This window comes from Pantherophis guttatus, chromosome 3 (assembly GCF_059756535.1).
Source record: "Pantherophis guttatus breed Tessera chromosome 3, ASM5975653v1, whole genome shotgun sequence".
Classification (NCBI taxonomy): domain Eukaryota; kingdom Metazoa; phylum Chordata; class Lepidosauria; order Squamata; family Colubridae; genus Pantherophis; species Pantherophis guttatus.
Window position 1 is genome coordinate 102,003,171 of NC_142065.1, and position 23,488 is coordinate 102,026,658.

General features: G+C 36.3%; 2 protein-coding genes across 5 annotated transcripts in view; one reads left to right on the plus strand and one right to left on the minus strand.

The window, feature by feature from the left end:
- The first annotated feature begins 175 nt into the window (after nt 1-175).
- On the plus strand, nt 176-17,333 carry SHCBP1L (SHC binding and spindle associated 1 like). 2 transcript variants are annotated; one of them, XM_087890103.1, is made up of 11 exons: nt 176-470; nt 1,790-2,314; nt 3,683-3,832; nt 4,625-4,839; nt 6,569-6,655; nt 7,451-7,669; nt 9,386-9,491; nt 10,322-10,475; nt 11,641-11,891; nt 13,742-13,864; nt 14,741-17,333. In XM_087890103.1, exons 2-11 carry the CDS (start codon nt 2,054-2,056, stop codon nt 14,972-14,974), a joined length of 1,800 nt encoding a protein of 599 aa, XP_087746229.1. In that variant the 5' UTR covers nt 176-470; nt 1,790-2,053; the 3' UTR covers nt 14,975-17,333. The 2 variants fall into 2 exon arrangements, with proteins under 2 accessions (XP_087746229.1, XP_087746230.1); XM_087890104.1 differs by lacking the exon at nt 176-470 and having other exon boundaries at nt 2,011-2,314; nt 3,593-3,832.
- Nucleotides 17,334-19,585: 2,252 nt separating this feature from the next.
- The window catches only part of DHX9 (DExH-box helicase 9), a 34,075-nt gene continuing 30,172 nt past the window's right edge, over nt 19,586-23,488 (minus strand). For all 3 annotated transcript variants that reach the window (XM_034409647.3, XM_034409648.3, XM_034409649.3), the window contains 3 exons: nt 21,612-21,727; nt 21,010-21,213; nt 19,586-20,433 (listed from right to left, as the gene is read on the minus strand). In XM_034409647.3, the coding sequence (XP_034265538.2) occupies nt 20,151-20,433; nt 21,010-21,213; nt 21,612-21,727 (603 nt within the window). In that variant the 3' untranslated portion in view covers nt 19,586-20,150. The remainder of the gene's footprint in view (nt 20,434-21,009; nt 21,214-21,611; nt 21,728-23,488) is intronic.

The following is a 23,488-nucleotide window of genomic DNA, read 5'->3' on the forward strand; positions in this document are numbered from 1 at the left end:
TTATTAAAATGCACTATATATGGGGCTGCCCTTGAAGACCCCCCCCCGGGAGGATACAGCTTGTTCAAAATGCAGCAGTGTGTGTAGTAATGGTCACTTTAAGTATGCCTATGTCACCACTGCTATATGAGTGGCATTGGTTGTCAGTTGGCTTCCAAGTGCAACTCAAGGTGCTAGTTATTACCTGTCAGATCCTGTACTAAATGGCATAGGGCCTGGTGTCTGATAGATGACTTGTCTTCAATAATTTCTGCCTGCCCAGTACATTCTGGCAGAGGTGGGATTCACTTACCTTCCCTACCTATTTGCAAATGTGAGCGCACGTGCCAGCTCTGTGCATGCACACAGTCTTCTGAGTATGCGCAGTAGTCGTACATTACGTCCGGGTGGGCAGAGCCTCCCAGAGTCACTGCTACCAGTTTGCGTGATCCGGAGAGAACCAGCTGAATCCCACCACTGATTCTGGCAGAGTAAGTGCCTTTAGGTCCTCTTCATTAAACACTATCATCTTGTGGGACCAAGAAAGTGTGCCTTTTCTATTGCAGCTCCCACCCTCTGGAACAGCACCCCTTTAGGAAGATGTCCTCTCTCCTGGAGTTCTAGAAAGCCCTGAAACTTTGGTCCTAGGCCTGTGTTTGATATTTTATTATTTGTCGAGGGGCCGTGTTTTGTTTTATTCAGTTTTGCTGTTTATAAGATTTTTAAAATAATGTATTTTATTTTTTTAATATCCCACCTTTATTTTTCCAAATAACTCATGATAGCGAATATACTCAACAAATCTTCATCCTCCTATTTTTGCCACAACAACCCTGTGAGGTGAAGTTGGGCTGAGAGTGAGCTGGCTTCCATGGTTAAAGCAGGACTAGAAGTCATGGTCTCCTGCTTTGTAGCTGGATCTAGGCGAAAAGTCCCATTCCATTCTAGCTTGGTACCTTAACCATCAGACCAAACTGGCTCTCTGTATAACATAGGCTACAAAATCTGGCTATAACATACAAACGGAAAACAGAGAAAAAAAGAGAATTTGTATAAAATGGTGTCTCATTAGTGTTTGTCATCAGAAAAAAATATCTAAAATGTAAAGGTATTTTGAATTCACACTGAAAATAAGAAGGGACTTTTTATCATGCTTGGTAGACATGTAAAAAAATAGATTCCAATGCATTTGTTAATTTATAAGATTTTAAAGTTTAATATACTGAATCCACTTTATTTTGGGGGTGATTGACAAAAAGTTAGAAGGAAAAATACACAGAACTTTAAATTTATATATGATAACAGCAGCAAGGCTTTATAGATGCAATAATGTTAAAATTTGATGTTGCCCATAATGGAATAATAGATGGTGAAAATAATAGAACTTGCCAAGATTGCAAAATTAACAGCTTTGATTAGAAAAAAAGACACTATATTTTTGTCTTTCTTTTCTTTCTGCATTTTTAGCTTTAATCTCTTTTTCTTTCCTTTTTTCTTCTCATCTTGTTTAGTTAGCTTTGATTTTGTTTAAAAAATTAATAGTTATAAAAAATGTAGGTCAACTCCACGAAGGAGTTGTTATGGCCTTTGAAAGTTTTCCAAATTGAAGCAATATTGATCAGTCGCTCCATCTTTTTCTATTTCTCTGTTTATGCAAGCATCAACAGTTTCTTTGTAGAGTCTTTGTTTTCATTAGTCCTTGCCGATTAGATTTTGCAATATCTGGAAAAAAAGCTATTTTAGTGCAAGCTATCCGTCTTTTTTGTTGTTTTTAACGTGGTTTGATGTTTTTTCCCCTACTTTTGTTAAGTCGCCTAGAATCTATTGGGAGTTGGGCAGCGAATAAATTCAAAAAAAAAAATATTAAAACAAAGATCCGAACGTAACCGTTTGAAGAGAACAGCCAACGGCCCTTTGTGACCATAGGCACGCGCCTTCCGCCACGCTGATTGGTTGCGCGCCTCAAAGCGCTATTGTCCCGCAATTAGTTCCCTTCGAGCGAATGGTGTGACGTCCTCGTGGAGGTGCCGTGGCGGTCGCGCGCCAAAAAACAAAGGCGCGAGGCGGCGAAGAAATGGCGTCGAGCGCTTCGGACCACCTACAGAAGGAAAGTGGTCCCAAAGAAGAAGAGGGAGCTGCCGGCACGTCTCCTGGCCCATTGGAGAGCCCACCTCGAAAGGCGAAGGGCCACCGTCTCTTTCGTCTCGGCGGGGAGGAAGACCACGGGGAGGAGGAAGCTGGGCCGCTGCCGAGGGAATTCCCATCGTACCTGGGAGCGCTGACCGGCCGGGAGAAGGTGGCGCTGTATTGCGACGACCTCTTGAAGGGTTGCAAGGTGGGTTGGAAGCTGTGAAAGCCGTTGAAGCCTTCCCATTATGCTTGCCTATTTCTCTCTGTGTTCTTCCAGAGGAACGTACGTAAGGGATGTTTTTTTTGAAAATGTTCATTTTCTGAACATTTGTTTGTGAGTGTGTGTGTGAGAGAGAGAAAAAGAGGGAGACATGGTTGTGGTGAGGCTGAGAGACTGCGTAGTGCAGAGGTCTTCTAAACGTGGCAGCTTTAAGACTTGTAGACTTCAACTCCCAGAATTCTCCAGCCAGCTATGGTATGCTGTGTTGGTTGGAGAATTCAGATATGCTGGCTGGAGAATTCTGGGAATTGAAGTCCACAAGTCTTAAAGCTGCCAAGTTTGAAGACCTCTAGCCCTAGTGCATTAGATAGGAAGGCAAAGAAAAATGACACCTTTGAATTCATCCCAGAAATTAAATGGGAGGTAGCATCAGTAATTGGCATGTTTGAAATTAACCGCGTAGTCCCAGTAAAGTTTCTCACTGGCATGTTTTGTAATTAAGTTATGGCTTCTGAATATTATTTAAAACATACCGTGTGTTATGGTTAGGATATGGATCACTATAGGTAAAATTGTTTTTTCCCCAGATAAGACATACCAGAGATATCAATATAAGGTGGTTAGAAAGTGTTCTGTATTAGAGAATCCATTAAGCCTTTTGGACATGTTTGAATTTGATTCTCAAAAAGAGATGCAATCCCTCTTCAATTCTACTACTCCTTTGTCATCACTATATTTAGTTTGTGGAATCAGTAATACTAAATACAAGACAGGCTTGTTTAAATTGTATTATCCATAGGATTTTCTCCACCCACAAAGTACTGACTTTGTCCACCCTTTAGACAGCAATAAACTCAGTAGCATGAAATGAGCTGCTCCTTTTGCCAGTCCTTATTCTGGTGACGTTGATTCTGCTCCGACTCACTGCTGACTGATGCTGTCCTGATTTTCCATACTTAGTGATTGATAAACAAAATGGTTGGTTTCAATGCATCAGGTAAAAACATTCACCCATCATGGCACTGATTGGAGCAGGTCTGAATGCATTACTACAAATTTCTTCTCTAAGCTCTTACACAATACCTCACTGAGGTAAGAAAACCATAGGAATAAAAGGACAGAATTATGAAAAGAGCTCATTGGTGAAGACTTTGCATCCCTTTCGTTTCTTTGTTTATATAAGTTGCCTTTTGCAACTGACTGATGGTGAATTTATCGATGCGATGGTCTTATTAATAAATTTATTTTCTGCCCATCTTGCAGTTCGAGGCAACTGACAAATACAGATCTAACATTGAATGAAAGTGCTAATTTGGACATTATATATATATATATATTTCTGTTACTTAAAAGGCAGAAGATGCTAATGAAGCTGTGAGTAAGTATCTTGTAGAAAAATTGAAGATGAAAGAAAATTGGCTTGGAATTTGGAAAACCAACCCAGAACTTTTTTTTGTCAATTCTGAAGAAATTCCCATACCTTTTATTGGGGTGCTTGTTGAGGTAATTAAATGCATTTTACTATTATTTTAAAGCTTTCTAATAAAACTATAGCTATCATCAAAAAGACTATCAATAGCTTGCATAATTTCTGCCAACCAGACACAATGGTCTTTTTTTTAATTGGAGGCCATCCAATCCATATATATTGACTGGAACTGACATAGTGAATTTTGATTATAGCACATTTTAAAAGTTTTTGTGACTTAAATAATTAGTGTGTAGAATGGCTTAAATGTTATTGAACACCAATACAATGGGTAGAGCTTTTCCAGGCATAAGACCTTCCTAAATTGGATATGTTCTCTTGGGCTTCACATCTGCTCTGCTAGCTGTGCTTCCATTTTATTTTACAATCTCCTCATCTCCTTATGCTTCAGTTTTTCAAAAGGTTGCTCCTTATGCTTCAGATTAGTAAAATCATTCCTCCTACCCTAAAGATTGATACATGCTGAGTGGACAATATTTTTGGCAGTATTGTATACATGTGAATGAGATTTGTTTGTAAAAGTAACCCCGGGAAAACTTGGAACAACGATCTTGTGTACCACAGACATGAATTGTCTTCACCCAGGATAAGAGGCCATATTTCAGTTATGCATGGGGGAGGTGGGCAGGGCAGATTCATATTTCTTTAGCAGTGATGTAAAATAATGAAAGAACTACTATATACTTCAAATATATGACTGCCCTGAATTGGGTTTCTATATTATAAAAATCAAAAGAATTAGGAAGTATAGAAGTTTTAATATCACTTATATTTTATAATTGTTTTATTTTTGTTTTACATTCTAGGTTACTTGTAAACTGCCTAGCAATCCTTCAGCTAATTTTAATGTTTCCGTATCTATAGATGAACCTTTTTCCTCTAATATTGCAAATATTCCAAAACAGTTAGTTGATGAAATATTAGAAGAAATGGACTATTGTGTGCCTCTTTTAGAAGTATATCCTGTTGAGGGACAGGATAGTGTAGTGTTTGATATAGCCAAGGCTTTAGAAATTGTGAGGTATGTTTTTCTCAAGCTTAATTATGAATGTTTGTTTTAACATTTTAATATGTTTCTTACTATATTAAGATGATATTAAATTGAAGTTAATCTGTATTTATAAGTAATTTGTTGATTTTAAAGCTAAAATATTTCATTAAGATTCAGATATTATGAACATTTATTTCACAACTCCTAAAGTTGGGAAAGAAATCAGTAACCGCCATAGAGCACATAAAGTTGGCCCTAGCATTTATTTGAAATGTTGGAGATTTGTTAACAATCAACAGTACTGAGATGGATAGATAAACAATAAAAAAAAATACTTTACTAGAATACAGTGCTCTTAATATTTTTAACGATTTAATTTACTAAATGGTGATATTGCTTCTGGTGTGTATTATTGATGGCTACTATGAACTAGTCACTTCCTTTTTGAACTGTAATGCATAAATTTAATAAATAAATAAAATTATACACAGTATTCTAAATAAAATCTGAGCAGGGCAGAGTATAGTGGAACAATTCCTTCCAATGATCTGGATTCCATAGTCCTAGTATTGTAGCCCATTTGCTTATTTAGAAGCTACACTACACTGGTTCATGTTTAACTTGTGGTTTTACTAGGACACCCAGCTCCCTTTCACATGTACTGCTTCCCGACCTGGTTTCTCTTTTCCTATACCTATGCCTTACACTTTCATACCTAGATGCAGAACTTCACGTTTCTCTCAATATCAGCTCTAAAATGTAAATCACACCAAGAAATACTTCCAAGCTAAGACTGCTTTTTTAAAGATCGGTTATAGTAATACAATTGTGCAAACCTGGTTTTGCTTTACCCATTCTCTTTCTGAAACTGATATAAATTGGTGTGAGTGTGTGTGTATTCTCTCTCTCTCTCTCTCTCTGTGTATATACGTGTATATATATATATATGCCTGCTTCATTGTTGGATTTAACCAGTATTTCCACTTTCATTGCTTTGGTATTAAGGATTTTCTCTCTCTCCTTCCATTGCATTCTCTTTACATTAAAATCAATGCTGTTAATTTCATCATATTGCTTAGATCTTTTTAAATTCTTTCTGATCTAAAGTATTAATGCCCCTTTCAACTTTACGTCATCTGTATTCTGTATAAGTCTCTGAAATTCTTGAAAGAAGGTGTTGATAAAAAATAAAGTTGAATAGGGCAGAGCCCTTTAGCAATCCACTCAGTTTTACCTTTCAGATGAAGTGGAACTATTAATGAGCTCTCTTTGGCTTTGGACATTTTGCCAACTATGTGTCTTAACAGTAATCTCATTTAGACCTTATTTACCATTTTATTAAACAGATTATTATGAGGCACTCTGTAAAAGATTCTGCTGAAGCCCAAATAAACTACAGTATGTTGATGTTATTCCCCAATTTAAAATAATTAAGAATATTTTAAGAATAACACAAAACAAAACTTTAATATATATTTACATATAGAGAGATCCACATTTGATGAAGTAGCTTGTAAGATAAAAAAAGAAACTGATTATAAAATGATTCAGTTGTGAAATGAACAATGTAATAATCACCATCTACTATAGCATAAATAATGAGGTAAATGAAAGGGGTCACTATGTAAATACTGTTCTGAAAATATTACAACAAAGGCTATTTTCTATATTTTGAAATACTTTTTCTGTTTTTCACTCCCTGCACCCTTTTTATATACCATTAAAATATAAATGTAATATCACTATGGTTTTTACTTAGATTTTTCTATGACTTTCTTTGGAGAGATTGGGATGATGATGAAAATAGTGAGACCTATGCTGCATTAATAGAAGAGAGAATTAAAATGTAAGTAGAATAGGCTTAATTCTTACCAACAGGAGATGAAGTGTTAAGCCAGAATTTTAACAATCATAGTTGGAGTACTGCTAGAAGCTTTCATATTAAAATGTTTCCCTACCAAAATATACATACTCTCTGACATCCACATTAAACATTAATCTTTTTCATAGTAAAGCAGTCTGTGTGAATATCTTCAATTTATTTTTATTTGTTTACTAAGCTTATATGTTACTTCAGTCACTGATAACACTTAGAATTATCCAACATTGATAAATCTGGCTAAAATATAACATTACATTACTATACCAAAGTCAAACTACCTGTATATATATAAACACAGAATCATCCGGTTTATATCTGACAAATAATCCAAATCATGAGAGAATATTAAAACATCTGTGATGGTGCAGTAATTAGAATGCAGTATTGCAGGCTAACTCACTGTTCACTGCCAGGAGTTCGATTCTGACCGGTTCAGTATTAACTCGGCCTTCCATCCTTCCAAGTAAAATGAGGATCCAAATTGTTGGGGGCAATACAGTGAAGCCGTATAGAAGTCTAATTGCTATTGCTATCTCAACCTGCAGGACCTATTGGAACAACCCCCTCTTCATGTATTCAGGTTGCAATTACACAGTTTTCCTCTCAGACATAAGGGGTTCAAACGTACACTTGGGGGTTGGACTGGGGATTGCTCTGTATATTCCAACCCACAGTCATCATTTTATTTGCAGTTATAAAATTGATTTTATGATAGGCACTTTCAAAAGTTGAATTTCTATTTGTCTTAATTTTTTTTAGTTGGTGTGATATTCAGAATGGAATTATTCCAGCTCCAATTGCCCATCGCTTTAGAAGAAATTTGGAAAAATACAAGACCATGCATTTGGAATTAATTCAATACCAAAGTAATGTCAAAGAGGAGCCCACAGCAGAAGAAGCTGTTGAGTGTTGGAAAAAATACTATGAACTAATAATGTTGTGTGGCTTGTTGAAAATATGGGAAGATTTACGTTTAAGGTAATTTCATTTGTTGTGTTATCTAATTTTTTATTTGATAACTGTCAACACGATTTTTTTAAATTAGTTATTACATGATGGCTTAGTGTAAATTTGCTAATTCTTTAATGCTATTCTTAGACATGTTTTTTTCAAAAATAAGTTCCATTGAATTCAGTGTTTATGATTCCCATTTATGCTAATAGAGCAGGGGTGGTATTCACTTACCTTCCCTACCAGTTCGCAGATATGCACTCGCGAATGCGCTTGATCCGCTCGCATGCACCATCTTCTGTGCATGCACAAGACCTTCTGCACATGCGCAGAGCCTCAAAAATGTGCAAAAATGGAACATCATGATGTCCATGCGGATGGATGAACCGGATAGAACCAGCTGAATACTACCACTATAATACAGGATTGATTCAATGTATTGTAATTTTCATTTAGTTAATGAAATTTCTATTAAAATATGTGAGAAACACATTTAGGCTTTTCTCAGACAAGTTTGAGATAAACAGGAATGCAATAATATAAGAACTTAACGTTTTATTGTAGAAATGCCAAGAGCATCATTACGTAAGCTGTGTATCTAATACTAGTTCTGTTTATACTACATCAGTGTTAAATTCTAATCATATGCATCTATTCATCGTTTGATAAAGATTAGTATCAGTCTGCTTGATTTTGTCCATCTGGGCAGTAGCTCCCATACCATAAATGTGTTTCAAATGCCAGAATCTGGTAATTCGGAAAGATACAACATCCTAAGAAACAATGGTATCTGTTAATACATTTTAAAAATACTAGTATTTTCATAATTAATAATAGACCATACTTTGATAAGTGAAAATTTATTTTAAATGGAATATATTAAAATATTTTTCCAGGAGTTTTTGCCTTTATTTGCTCAAATTAATCATTAGAAAATACGAGTAATAAAAAATTAAATACATTTAATTTTGCAGATTAAAAAACTACTCTGTTTAATGTTATTCAGTCCTACCTAGTTCAATTTATTTTGTAGAATAAAATTTATTTCCCTGAATTTCACACTACTTTTTTAAGATGTAAAAATTAATCTCATTTAAAAATATTTAAGCTAATTTAACTTGAAAATTAATAATAGTAGATTGTTTTTCACCATTTTTTAAAAAGCAAACATTTTATACTTAATGAATTGTGTAAAATTGATTACAGAAAAAAATGTTTTAAAATCTGTTGCTAGTTGTATCTCCAGTTCAATAATTCATAATTCTAATAGCTTCCCATTTAAAAATAATTTGTCCTTCAGAATATTTTATACAAATAAGGTATGGGCTAATAATTTTAAATCATTTTTAGAATAGTTAAAAAGTTTCAAACGCTTTTTAAGCCACAGTTTAAATTTTGAGTATTAAAAACAGATTTTATTTTTTTGAAAGAGAATATGTTAGGCTTACTTTTTAATATGGTCCATTCATTATTTAAATTATAAGTAAACCCCATCAAAAAGTAAAAATTCTAGGAATTTAATTTCTTTACACATATATTTGGGATGTGTTTTCTGCAGCGAATTTTTCTGCCTTTAATTATACCAAAGCCTTTTTTTCCTACAAACATATTTATATTTAAGACATTAGCTAATTAAAGCCTTATTCTGTATTCTACCTGTACTGTCTAACCCATGATATGGATACCATTGGCGGGGACCACAGGTCTAAAGTTAATTGTGATAGAATTCATTTCCAATTTTAGAGCTCATGGACCCCTGGCCCCAAGGATACTGAAGCGTAGAAAAGGACACAGACATGATGGGGAAATTGTAACTTACATTGTTGCAAAAACAGTAACAGCAGAAGTGGTAAGAAATTTTCAAGTGGACATAGATGTTTCTTAATGCTCCATTCACTAGCAAAAGCATTTTGTATAATGTGTGTAATTATACAAAGAAGTATAATTTGGCATTAAGATTATTCTTTTGGGCCATTGGGAAGATATTTGCTCTGTTTTGATATATTTTTCAGTGCCATAATAAAAAAGATGATAGTTGCGGGCTTGGTGTAGTTATACAAAAGTCTGTACAACATGATTAAATGCTATTATATAGATATTTCATGAACCTTAGCAGAAGAGTTCTTGCATGGAAGAACTGTCTTAGTAAAAATTTGCAAACACTAGTTCAATATACTAACTTAGATTCTAAAATAGCTAATAAATTTGCATATGTTTTATAAAAGTTTGTAGAAAATATTTTGTTGTATTTTAATACTAACTTTCAATATACAATATAACTACTTAAAATTAAGTTCCATTACATACATTGGGGTTTGTTCCCCAGGAACTACTTATACAACTGAAATAAATGTAAGAATCATTGCAACATTATTTGAATTTTGTGTTAAAACTTCTAAATTTTATATTAAGGTGACTCTAAAAGAGTAAATAGCAATAACAATAGCACTTATATACTGTTTCATAGAGCTTTACAGCACCCTCTAAGCAGTTTACAGAATCAGCATATTGGCCCAAACAGTCTGGGTCCTCAACTTGCCAACCTTGGAAGGATGAATATATATCTATATCTATCTTATCTACACACACGCACGCACACACACACACACACGTTTTTAGAAAACTGATGTTCAAGATTCACTTAATTCCAATGTTATTTTTTCTCTTTCATATGTCTAGGCTAAAGAATTATCCTCTGATACAGTTGTTCAACAGAATGAGAACCTAAACATAGCTTTGGACCGTTGTTATAGTGGTGATAATGTGCTTATTTTCCCTGGAGAATATAAAGCATCAAACTTGTCTATGTTAACTGAAGATATTATTATTAAAGGCATTAGTATACTTTTTTCTCTCTCTTTTTTATTTTTGCAGTTAAAGTTGCCAAATTGAAAGAATGTTGTAATTTTCTGTTGAGGTGAAAGAAAATATTGGATAGAACAATTGGCCTTGGTTTGTAAATTTTTCAGAGACTTATTTAAATATGAAAACTTTTATTTTAATGTCACACCTTCTTAATGTATGTATAAAGTAATTACATATATGCACAATATATTGAAATCATTTGAATAGCTAAAATTATTGAGGGAACTGTTCTGAGATCCCACAAATTCAACCTCAACTTCCCCAATACCACCACTTTGAGTCTGGCTTAAATGAGTTTACAGTATCATGACTCCTGCTGTTGATTATATTTGATCAGCATATGTGTACCCTGGATTGTTAAATCAGGCAAGGAATTGCCTATTGCATCACTCTGCATGTTCTCATAAGATTGCATTAATTTTTTTTAACTGTACCACTTTAGCAATACCATACACTTCATATTTTGTATTTATGAAATAGGGTGTTAGAGTACTTTAAAAACTTAGAAACAGTCCTTATTCCTATCTGTGTCTATCATCTATATCATATCTAACATCTAAATCATATCTATATTGGGTGTCAAACTCAATTTCATTGAGGGCTGCATCAGGGTTGTGTTTCATCTCGGGAAGCCAGGGTGGGCGTGGCCAGCTTGACATCACTCGTGTCGGGGGTGGTTGTGGTGGCCTGAGCGCTCTGCCAGTGGAAACAGGCTCCTGAGCTCCGTTTTCGGCTTCCACGATCTCCTGCAATCCTCTGCCAGTAAAGACAGCTCAGGAGCCCATTTTCGCTGGCAGAAGCACCACAGACCAGTCTTTCGCTGTTTCCAGAGTGGCCCCGCAGGCCAGATCTAAGTACCCCGCGGGCTGGATCCGGGCCCAGGCCTTGAGTTTGATACCCCTGATCTATATCATATCATATATCTACCTACCTACCTATCTATCTGATGTATTAGATTTCTTTGCCTCCCAATATTGCCTCCAGGCAACCTTAGACGGAGTACTTATAAAAACTGTAAAACCATAAAACATATATTTCTGAAAACAATAAAATAGAATTATAACTTTGCTTTCACTGTTGGATGTATTAAAATACTAAGCTGCTTTTTAATATAATTTTCTCCTTTTCTTCAGGTGTTGGAAAACCAGAGGAAATTGTGATTGTTTCAGAACCTGCTAATGAGTGTTTTGTAGTATCTAGGGCTAAAAATGTTAAATTCATGAATATTACATTGCTTCAGCAAGGGACTGTTGATGGAATTATTGTAGTTGAATCTGGACACACAATTGTGGAAAATTGTATACTGAAGTGTGAAGGAACTGGTATTTGTGTACTTGTTGGGGCTTCATTGACAATTACAAATAGTGAGATTACTGGAGCACAGGTATAGTCTCTTTCAGTTCATTCAAGATACAGCATGTATGCATGAATGTAAAACATTTACTTAGGTTGAGCAATAAATACCTGTACATTAGAAGGGAGATAGGGACAACTCAAACATTTAATTTTTGCTGCCATCTAATAATCATTTTTGCAGTCTCAATCTGGTAGCTATGAGATTTCAGTTACTTTCTAGCCAAATTTTTAATGTAATCCCTTGGCCATTCTCAAATTCTTTCAAAAAATATGAAGCTAATAAGGTGCAAGACAGGTTCCAAAGGCAGTCTTAACTGATACTTTTTTTCAAGATTTGGTTTAATATAAATGTTGATTGTTGACTGACCTCCAGTTTCTTAATGCAATAAGCTAATCACTTTATCCTTAATTATTAATATTTTACCCACCATTAGATGGCAGCAAAAACTATGAACTAAGCATTTTCCTCCTAGTTTTTCTGTAGCTTCAGGTTCCTTTTCTTCTAGGCTGCAACATATTTTTTATCCCTTTTCTTTTTAAAACAAGTCATTTATCAACAATATTGCCAATAAATAGATTTGAACAATAGGCAGTAAAATTAATTGAATAGTGATTGAATTCATACTTTTGGGCAGAGCAGTTAGAACCTATAGGAAAGATTTGCCAACACCCCAGCACAGGGAAATTTCATTTTATATCATTTTCTAAGATTTTCTTACCTTGGAGATCTTGGAAATCAATTATTAAGAATATGTTTAGCTGTTATATTTCACCCACTCCTGTTAAGGGAAGTGAGAGACATAAAATTGGCTCTTGATTAGTAGAAGCAGTAGATGCTTCAAGGAAACCCTTATTATAGATTTGCTATTGACTGGTCCCTAAGATATCACAGTATAGCAATTGAAAACATTTTCAGTCAATATTTAAAGATTATGTGTAGTCCTTGACTTGCAAACACTATTGAGACAAATTTCTGTCATAAATTACTCCAATTACAAGTCAAGTTTGATTTTATAACAATTTTTACTGCAGTCATTAAATAAATCCATGGTTAAGTGAATCCAGCTTCCCCAGTGGCCATGTTTTGCAAATCATGATCATATAACCCACGGGTGTCAAACTCACTGCATCACATGACGTAACATGATTTTTTCCCCTTCGCGGAGCTGGGATAGGTGTGGCCTGCATGTAATGCATCCGGCCCATGGCCCATCAGTTTGACACTCCTGATATAACTGCAAGATGCTGCAACTGATCAAAAGTGAGCTTGTTCCAAGTGCCCCAACTTTGGTCAGATGACCATGGGGAGAATTAATTTTTTTGTGGAGAAAAGAGTATGGGGCAATAAAGTAGTTGTAATCATTACACACTTGACAGCAGACAAGACATTTGGATGTGGGTTTGGAGGTTTAATTTGCTTTTTAAGCAACGTAAAACGGGATTATGTAGTTTCTATCACGATTGGAAACTGCTATTGATTTTCCTCACCTGTGGGTTTAAAACTCAAGAGTATTAAAGGTAATGGAAAAGGAGTTGTTCGTGTATATTGTGTGTAAATCATTAATTATGACGTGATTTAAGTATAATTCAGCCAACTCTCAAAGTTATTTGATGAACTAAATATATAAGGAAAGATACAGAGCATGAGTTATGAACATTTTATGTCTATGATTTATTTAGTTACATTTTGCTACTGCATCTTTAAGAAGAAAAACCTATTTTGATTTCCTTTTGTTTTGCTTATGACTATTTTGAGTTTTATTAAAGGACAAGTTTGTCTCCATTTTCTTCTGACTAACCAGATCTCATTTTCCTTTGCAATGAACTACTAGAATTTTTATTCATCACTGCTACATTAAAATTTGTTTTTATGCCCAGGGAGCTGGTGTTGAGTTATATCCAGGAAGTGTGGCTACCTTGGAGGATAACAAAATTCACCACTGCAATAACTTCAGAACGAGTGACTCTTCACGGGGTAGTCTTGGTGGAATTAACATAAAGGTAAATCATTGCTGACAGTGGATTGTCACTCATAAATTGGTGCTCACATAGTAGAATCAGCCAATTGTTTCAACTTTTAATTTGCTTTTATTAAACTTCATTTGCAGATTTCAGTAATGGGTTTTTTTCAGATGGTTGCTTTTCTGCCTCGGGCACAAGAACAAATAAGGCAATATTTTTAGACTTGTGTGAGGTAGCTGGTTTAAGGTACCTATTTTCTTCCTTAGCATCCTCCCTAGTTCACAAAAATCAAAATAGAGTTGGAAGGGACCTTGGCGGTTTGTCTTCTATTCCCTCATTTAAATTGTTTATGAAGATATTGAAAAGTACTGGGCCTAAAACAGAAACTTGGGGTACCCCACTGCATAGTTCAATTAAAGATTATATATTGAGTACAGTTGTTCCATCAGTTACAAATCCATCTGGTGGTGATGCTGTCTAACCCCTACTTGTCTATCTTGCCAAGTAGTAAGTTATGGATTATGTTATCAAATGCCTTACTGAAGTACAAGTAAATTATGTCTACAGCATTTCCCTGGTCCACTTATTTACTTACTTTGTCAAAGAATTTAAAACAAAAGTGAAATGATTGAGCCTGCCTACTTGGGAGGGCATAGGAGTTGTAAAGAGGTTTTGCAGGCCACACTTGAACTGTGACTTAAATCATTTCTGTCCTAAACCATATGCAATGGTCTACTTTTTGCAATTGACTGGACTCAAACTAATAGCCTCCCCCTAAGCCCAGTTTATGAATTCAGTTGCACTCTGCATCAAATACCACTGACAGAGACTGGGAAATTTGAAATGATGTCCATGTTTAAATAGATAACTAAGCTGAAAGATATTGAAATTATTAAAATGTTAATTCCTTAACAGGTCCTCCCTGCTCCTAAACTAAAGATGAAAAATAACCATATTTATAGTAACAATGGTTACGGAGTGACAATTATGAAGCCTTCTGAACAGCTGGGCACCACAGCAGAAGAAACAATGGAATGTGCTGCAGCAGGAGATGGAGAAGATTCTGTTTCTAAATTGATGCAGGAACTGACCCTTCAGATAAATGCAAATACACTGGAAGACATTAAAGGCATCAGCATAGTTAACTGAAGCTGCAAGGTCTCATGGTATAGCCATTTCCTATAGCATAAGAGAAAAGTTAATATTATTAAAAACATTGCTGTATAATAAATACTGTTAAAACAGCGGCTTTATAAACATTTCATAGGTAAGGAGAAAACTGAAAAGTGTGGTATGAATACATTTAAACTTATTTTTTATCTAATAACTTCCTGTATCAGTAATTTAATAAATCAAAGGATTGAATTCTATATGTACCCTTCCATCATATTCATATACATTGTTACCTAGGAATGTAATCTTTCAAAGATTAGGATAGACTGGCTTTAGGAAAAAGTTAAAACCAATTCTTCATTGAATCTATTATACTTATCAATGTTATTTTTACTACATTATAATTAGCAATATTAGATAGAAAGAAGACAAATAGAAGTTTTCTTTTACCAGTCTCCATAAAACTTAAGCATTATATTAAATTTAAAAAATAAGGGAGAAACTACATCCTTAGAAATAGTCCTAATTTGTAAAGCTGCGATAAGGACTTCTCTGTCTATATTACAGACTAGGATATCCATTGTAGATACAAGGCTGCCTCAAAAATCAGACTTAAAAAGTGCTCATCAGTCATTCTTTACCAAATTGGAGAGAGGAATTGAATGGGATTTTTAATCTTTTATTATTTTGAAGGAAGAGAGGATGCTTAACAGATTTATAGATGACATATTTAGTGGGATAACTAATGTCTTTGTTCTTAAAAAATTGCAATACTGTTAACATTAAAAAAAAGATAAAGGATTATATATTCCAGTAAATCCAACTCTTCTTATACAGCCACAGTTCTTTGAGCTTTACATAGTAATACTGGAAGGTTTGGAACCATTCCCAGACATATAAGGCAGAAGTGATGGCAATAAATTCAATCTTTGTGCTGTCAAAAGTTACATTTAAAAAAATTTGATTTGTTTGTGAGAGCCCTAAAGGCTAAACCCTAATAAACATGCAGTAAATGCATTTTACTGATTTAATCAATTTTAATTCATTTTAATTATTTTAATGAATTAATCACTTAGTTAAAATGCCATCCACATTGAGGATTAGTGTGATGTATGAGCCCAATCACATGGAAATCAGATCTGTCTACATTCAGACCTTTATCCTGAGGCCAGTGAACATAAGCCATAATCAACTTAGAAAAATAAATGAATATAATGAACATTTTATTAGGTGAAAAAAGAATTCTGAAAAACACAATATTTTCCTCAAATAGCCACTATTGTGTGTTCCTATATATGTAATTATATGCCATATTTACTTGATTTCTCTCTCTATAGCAAGGTGATTGAACCCCTAGTTGCAGAATGCTGTAAGGCATTTGGGATGGTATATACCAGGGGCCGGCAACCTTAAACACTCAGAGCCAAAAAGGTCCTAACTGGAAGCCCATGCATTCAATTCTGGAGCCAGCCGGAAGTCCAGTTCCCCCACCATAGAATCTCCTAGTGCAGTGTCCTTTTTCCTCTGCTGACCGGAAGTCCGGTTCCCCCACCATAGAATCTCCTAGTGCAGTGTCCTTTTTCCTCTGCTGACCGGAAGTCCGGTTCCCCCACCATAGTCTCCTAGCATGGTGTCCTTTTTTCTCTACCTGTCATAATCAAAAGCCCTATCAATTGTGGAGCCCACTGGCAACGGAGCTGCAGCAGAGGGATGAAAGAACCATATGCGGCTCCAGAGCTACAGGTAGCTGACCCAATATATACTATCCTAACTCATTATGGCTGAGAAGTATTAAAGAGGTACATAGAGATTTGATTTATACATTTCTGCTCAGTTGAGCATAGAGTGGTTAGCAAAATGAAAATAGATAAAACCCAGCATCTAGTTCATTTTCAAACAATTGATGACATTGAAAATGATGTCTCCTAGAAATTGTGCATTCATATATTCTAGTGCAGACATCTTTATAAATTGTAGGATATTACTGATGGAGCTGTGTTGGCCATGGCTAACAAGTCCCTTCCAAAGTTTTCTGTCTTGAGCAGATGCTATAAGTCCTGTGACATTAGAACATAATGACTTTGCTTGAAGTCTGGGTGATTTAGGAATATTTGGGGGGGGGGGAATTTTTTTGTTAGCTTTCAACCAAGCAGCTTGCTTTTTCAGCAGTCATCCAAGGAACCATGATAAATCCATTCCCAAATCAATGAAGGTATGGTTCTCATCTATGATCTGCTGATTCCTTATCTGTCCTGCTTCCACAATTGATCACGCAACTTTTAGGTTTCATAGGCAACCTATCCATATTTCCATTCCACAGAAATGTTGTTGAATACTTGTATTTTTTCCAGACTTATACATTCCAGAGGCAGCATTAATAAACTGGTGAAAGCCATTTGAGCATAATTATTTCTTCAAGTACATTGGTGATTGTGAAAGTTATTGATACAGAAATTGAACAGCCTAGGTATTTGAAAAATTAAGTATGTACTATCAGCTAACACATTAGTCTTTTTTATATCTCTCTATTCTTAGGACAAGGAACGCAGTGGCTCAGTGGCTAGGATGCTGAGTTTGTCAATCAAAAGGTCCGGAGTTCATCAGTTTGAATTCCTAGTGCTGAGTAATAGGGTGAGCTCCCATTACTTGTCCCAGCTTCTGCCAACCTAGCAGTTCGAAAGCATGTAAAAAAATGCAAACAGAAAAATAGGGACCTCCTTTGGTGGGAAGGTAACAGTGTTCCGTGTGCCTTTGGTGTTGTCATGCCAGCCACATGACCACGGAGACATCTTCGGACAGCGCTGACTCTTTGGTTTTGAAACGGAGATGAGCACCGCCCCCTAGAGTTGGGAATGACTAGTACATATGTGCGAGGGGAACCTTTACCTTTTCCTTACTCTTAGGACATCTGACAATTCCTGTTCTGATTCCTCTATGAAAATACAATTGGTATATGCTGTACCTATGAAGTTCAGCTCATCCACGTCACACTGCATTGCACAGCTTTTTCCCAATATCGATCTACTTCTAAAACTCTCACCATAATCTTTAAAAGGATGCATCATAGGGCAACAGTTTTTGAAGCAAGATACTTCAAATAGAATAAATTACAGAATGAACAAAATCCAGGACCTATGACTCCTGAGGAAATAAAATCGGGGGAAGTCGGTGGCTGCTTCAGTCTACTGGCTGTTGCTGCGGTCACATGATCTTCATTTTAAATGTTTTGTGACCTCCCCAGCCAATCTTGCAACCCCTCATTCCTCACCACCACCCCAGTAGGAGCCATTCACCTATCTGGAGGGAAGGAAGGGTGGGGGGAACAGGGAGAAAGGAATTCCATACACCTTTCCTGGCTTCCTGTGCTTTCCCAACTTCAGCTCGCTATCCCCGTGTGCCTTCCCCAATCCATGTAGCACCCTTTGTGGACCCCATGCAACCTTCCTCACTTGTGCTGCCCCATGCCTTCCCTGACTCAACACCTTACAGCCCTTCTGGATACTTTCCCCGACCCATGAAACTTGGGCACCGTCACATCCTTTCTGACCTGCACTCCCCAACCCCCAGTAACATCCCTGACTTGCACTGCACCTCTTATATATTCTTCAGACACCCTTCCCAACCCCCACACACCCATACACCAAGAAAAGGGGAAACACCCCAATTGCATATCGGTTGTCTAGTCCAACCTACCGGTATTACCACATTAAATAACAATCTGGAATCCTGGTGTACATTTTCAAAGACACTCGGCAATTAGTACGTTTCTCAAGTACTTGCCTGGTAGGAAAAAAAATGGTCCACATAGCCACAGATTGATTTAAAGCAATGCTATTCTTCCTGGGGATTCTCACACTGGCTATAGGAGAGTTCTGATAATCTGTGCAAGGACCTTTTCAATCAGACAGGACTGATTCCATGACAGTTTTCACATTGTGCCCTGTCACTCTATTTTACCATGGGCACAATAACAGCAAGTTTCTAATCAATTAGGACCTATTTTCTTTCTATCCTACTGGGAACAGCCAATAAATATAATCAATTATTACAGTGCCTGCAACTTGACCATCAAATGACGAATTAGGCAAGAATGTAACTAAACAGGAGGTATATATTCCAAAAATGTACAAATATCTCAACTCGTGCCAATTAGAATATGAAGCCAGTTGGGTGTAGTGATTAAGGCATCAAGTTAGAAACCACAAGACTGCAAAAGGTGCTGCTTGGATCGGACAGGATGCACAAATGGTCAGTACAAGCACACAGGGTGTGGGATACACATCCCAGTAACTTGTGATCTTCCCTTTTGGCTTTCTGGGGATACCGGCATGGGAGGTGATCAATGGCAATCAAAGGATCACAGGGCATTTGGCAAGAGCCATAAGTGCAAACAGGTTGCCAAGCACCCAGACTGCAATTACTTGACCACTGGAGTACTGGGATGGCCGGAACTCCGAGGGGTTGGCATAACCACCCTTCATTATCGTCATAACTTCAGTCACTGAACAAATGGTCCTAAGCCAAAGAATGTCTGTACTTGAGGCTGAACTCTCTAGTTAGGAAAAGATACATAATCATGTATTCTGAGTTGGCAGTTTAGCTACATGGCAGGTTTTCAAAAAATGACATCATCTGTATTTTATGACATTTTTGGAGTTGTACTATTTTTATTTTAGAAGTTGCTGTATGTGACAAACATTTGAACAGATAAAGAACTTTAAGCTCCTAACTGGCAATCCTAGTAAGGCATCAATCAACTCATACAATTTTTGATGATACAACTAACAATCAAAAATTCAAGTCTACATCTAGGACTAATCCCTTAAAAATTAACAACTTCATTAGGATCAAAATAAACATACAAAGTTAAAGCAATGTGAATACTGTATATAAATATAATTTGGAATTAAAATATTCCAAAATATGATGAACTAAATCAGGAAGAGATCTGTATTACAAATAAAGAAATGTATGGAATAAAACAAGTTCATGCATACTTTTATTCTGGAATTACTAACATTTAAGGATGCCTATGCTTTGAATGTAGCCAAAATGATGCTTTAGAATGGAACAGGCTATTGGCAACATCTTGACCCTAAACTTATTTTCCAGAGATCAGGTGCTTACCATGGAACCCAGGAAGGACTGAACTTCTTTAAGCTCCTTCTCAGCTTTAGATTCAATGTGCAACACATACTCACTAGCATTTTTGTCAGTAGCCACTCCACCCTCCTCTAAATCCACCACCTCTGTTTCTTCCAGTTTGGTATCCTCCACCTGAACCTTGAAAACTTCCTCTACCTCGAAATCCACCTCCAGCCCCCCCTGAATATCCTCTTCCCCCAGCACCACCACGGTAAGAATTATATCCACCACGATATCCGCCTCCATATCCACCTTGGTAGCCCCCCCTGTAGCCAGTTCCACTTCTTCCTCTGTAGCCACCTCCACTGTCGTATCGAGCCATTTTAGGTGGACGAGGTCCATCGCCAAACCTAGGAGTAAAAATTGAAATTCTCTGTACAAAGATGAGTAAGTGCAATCCTCCAAATATACAATTATGTATATTTACCAAGAAACACTTACTTTACCTAAGTAATTAGAAGTGTAAGAAAACTGCCTTTGTCTTTAAGACATCATTTTGATCATAGTTTTAACTGTCAAAAATTCCCTATACTACTTGTTATTTTATAAAAAATATACTTTTATCCATATATGTACCTGAATAGTGTCCCATAATCACCATATTTTAAAATTCACATTTTAAAAAAAGAAACTAAAGACTGGTGCCATCTTATTTTTAAATTCTTTTTGTTACACTTGTTTTATTCTTTGTCAAAGTAGTTTGCTAATATGGATTCCTGTGGATCCCATGTTTAATCATTATGTATCTGTCTATTTCAATTTTATACTCGCTATAAATGGTGTCCAGTTTCAGGATCACAATGTACTTGTAAAATATATATTGTAAAATTTCTGGTTAAAGGAGACTTATTTCAAATCTCAGGAGAACCACATTATTAAAAAATAAGCATTTCATAATGATTCTAATCTCACATCGTGAAACTAACCTCATGTTGCCACCTACTGCAAGATTAATGCCAGCAGCCAAGGGTTTGGAGACTTCGCAAATTACATTCAGCATCTGTTTGTTGATATGGTCTAATTCACTGATGATTTCTGGATTTTTTGTTACTTCAACTACAAGCGCTTCCATTGCTGCACGCAAAGAAATAATACAGGCAGCTGCACTGTGCGGCATCCTCAGTTTGATCCTAAAGCAAAGAAAGCAATTTAGCAAATGACAATTCCTTTTTCTATCTACTAAGTATCTTAGGCTTCTATAAAAAGCAATTCCTAAAAATACACAAGAGAACTTGAATATCTTGTTCTAAAAACCACACTACACTGTATAAACAGTAGTTTCATTTGCAATGAAGAAAGAAGAAACCAGAGCACAGTAGTGTATGTATCTCTTTTTCAAGCAATAAAAAGTACATGTATTTAACAAGAACTACTAAATAAAGTATTATGCCACTTAAAACAGCAATAATCTGAGTTTATGCTTTTCCTTATGAATTTTTTTTCAGTTATGAAACCAACTATTAAGTTTCGCAATCCCCCTGCCCACTCATGCCACCTTTATCATGTAAAGTCAGCCAAAGGATCATACCAGTCATCTAATATAATAATCTCTCCATCAGATACCACTTTCTTTGAGCCAAAGAGAAGCAGCTGTAAGGGGCTCACTAAAGTCATTGCTTTGGCTGAAATAGCCCGTGTCCGGATCTGCAGAAAGATGCATACATAATCAATTGTATAATACAAAATATAACAACTTTTTATTATTTACCCAAGTGCTCAGAGGTATTGAACTCCCATACATTGGATGTCCTCAAGTAGTATTTAAAACCACTATCTATGTGATGCTTTAACTTATTTGAATGTGCTGTCCCAGCAAATGATGGCAGCCACCTAACCTTCACAGATCTTTAAGAAGTTAAGTGGGCTTCAATCTGCTTAATATTTGAATGGGAGAGCTGTACTGTTCCCACTCTTCTGACTTTCCATAATCTATTTAAGATCTGATTGTTTTCCCAAACACTGTGCTAGAAGTGGGGGCCAAGCTTCTTTGGATGGTTTCTGTTTTACTTTTAAGATTTTAGCCATTGTCCCTTTTTTTCCTTGAAAAATTTTATTTTCTTTGAATTTTTAATCTTTAAGTCACTCAGAGTAACTATGGAGGGGAGTAATTGAAATATTAAACAAATACATAAGCAGGAAACAAGATTCCAATTTCTTCAAAGTCAATAAAGCACAAGTCCATAAAGTCCATTTTGCAAATTTGGAATTGTTACAAAATAATTATTTATTTAATTATTTATTAATAAAAATGTGTGCTGATCAAACTGAAAGAAAATTAGGTTTTATAATACATGCTAATAATGAACAGGAAATCCTCACATGCAGATGGGAACATTTTATTAGGAAAACAAGTGTATATCACCAGGAGTGTGAATGATTGAGAAAAATAAATTGTTTTGAATCTGCAGTAAACCAGCAGAGGTTTTGCTAATGCATTTCAAAACAGCCACTGTTTGACAAAATGAAAATTCTGACTTCTTGTTCTAGGTTCTGAATGAAACAAAATCCAGGTGGGGCAAATCTGGTAAATACAGATAATCCCCAGGTTACAACCGTTCCCTTAGCGAATGCTTGAAGTTACACAATTAGCGCCCCCTAGCATTTACAAACGAGTCCAAAAACAATAAATCTTGCAACACCACGGCAGTTGTTTGCCCTTACAAACCACCGCAGAGGCTCTGCAACATTCGGCCTGCATGTTGCAGGCCAAAATGGAGCTTCTGAGGGGCAGATCCACCCCTCAGAAGCTCCATTTTGGCCTGCAATGTGCCAGGCAAGGTCTAAACGGAGCTACAGCGGGGCACGCGGGGCTGAGAGTCAGGAGAAGAAATTGCTTGCTAGATCTTCGCACAGTAAGTGACCCAGTGCAGCAGGTTAGGTTGGGGGGAGCAACTGTGGGGAGCATGAGGTATTTCAATGGGTCGGGGAGGTCTTGGGTGGTCTTAGGCAAGTGGCCTGTTCCATCATTAGGCCCATGGCCTTCCCCATCCCGAAATACCTTGTGTGCACTTAACGAGCCTCGCATTCAATTAGCAAATGTGTGGGCGAAAGGAGGGAGTGCTCCCGTTCAAAGTACAAAATTCTCTCCTTACGAATCCTTGGGTTACGAATGGAATGGGCAGATTCCATTGCATTTGTAACTCGAGGACTACCTGTATTTCTCCCTCTCTGCTTAACAATTTCCAATGCGGCATATTCTTTCAATCCTATTTTCGGAGCAGCTTCCCTTCCTTCTCCCTGCACCTTCCCTCTTCCCCTGATGATGTTTTATTTTCTTTCTCTTTCCTTCCCTGCCTAGTCCATAAAAAGAGGTCAATTTTAGGCCAGGCACTGATCAATCAAAACCAGCTGTTCTACATACAAAATGATTCACGAGTGGCATCTTTCTGATATATCTGTATGCCA

What these genes read in the sequence shown, in the direction of transcription:
- SHCBP1L (XM_087890103.1), top strand. Translation starts at nt 2,054, where the DNA reads ATGGCGTCGAGCGCTTCGGACCACCTACAGAAGGAAAGTGGTCCCAAA. An exon ending in GTGAGATTACTGGAGCACAG is followed by an intron (nt 11,892 to 13,741) that starts GTATAGTCTCTT and finishes TTTTATGCCCAG; the next exon opens with GGAGCTGGTGTTGAGTTATA. An exon ending in TTGGTGGAATTAACATAAAG is followed by an intron (nt 13,865 to 14,740) that starts GTAAATCATTGC and finishes ATTCCTTAACAG; the next exon opens with GTCCTCCCTGCTCCTAAACT.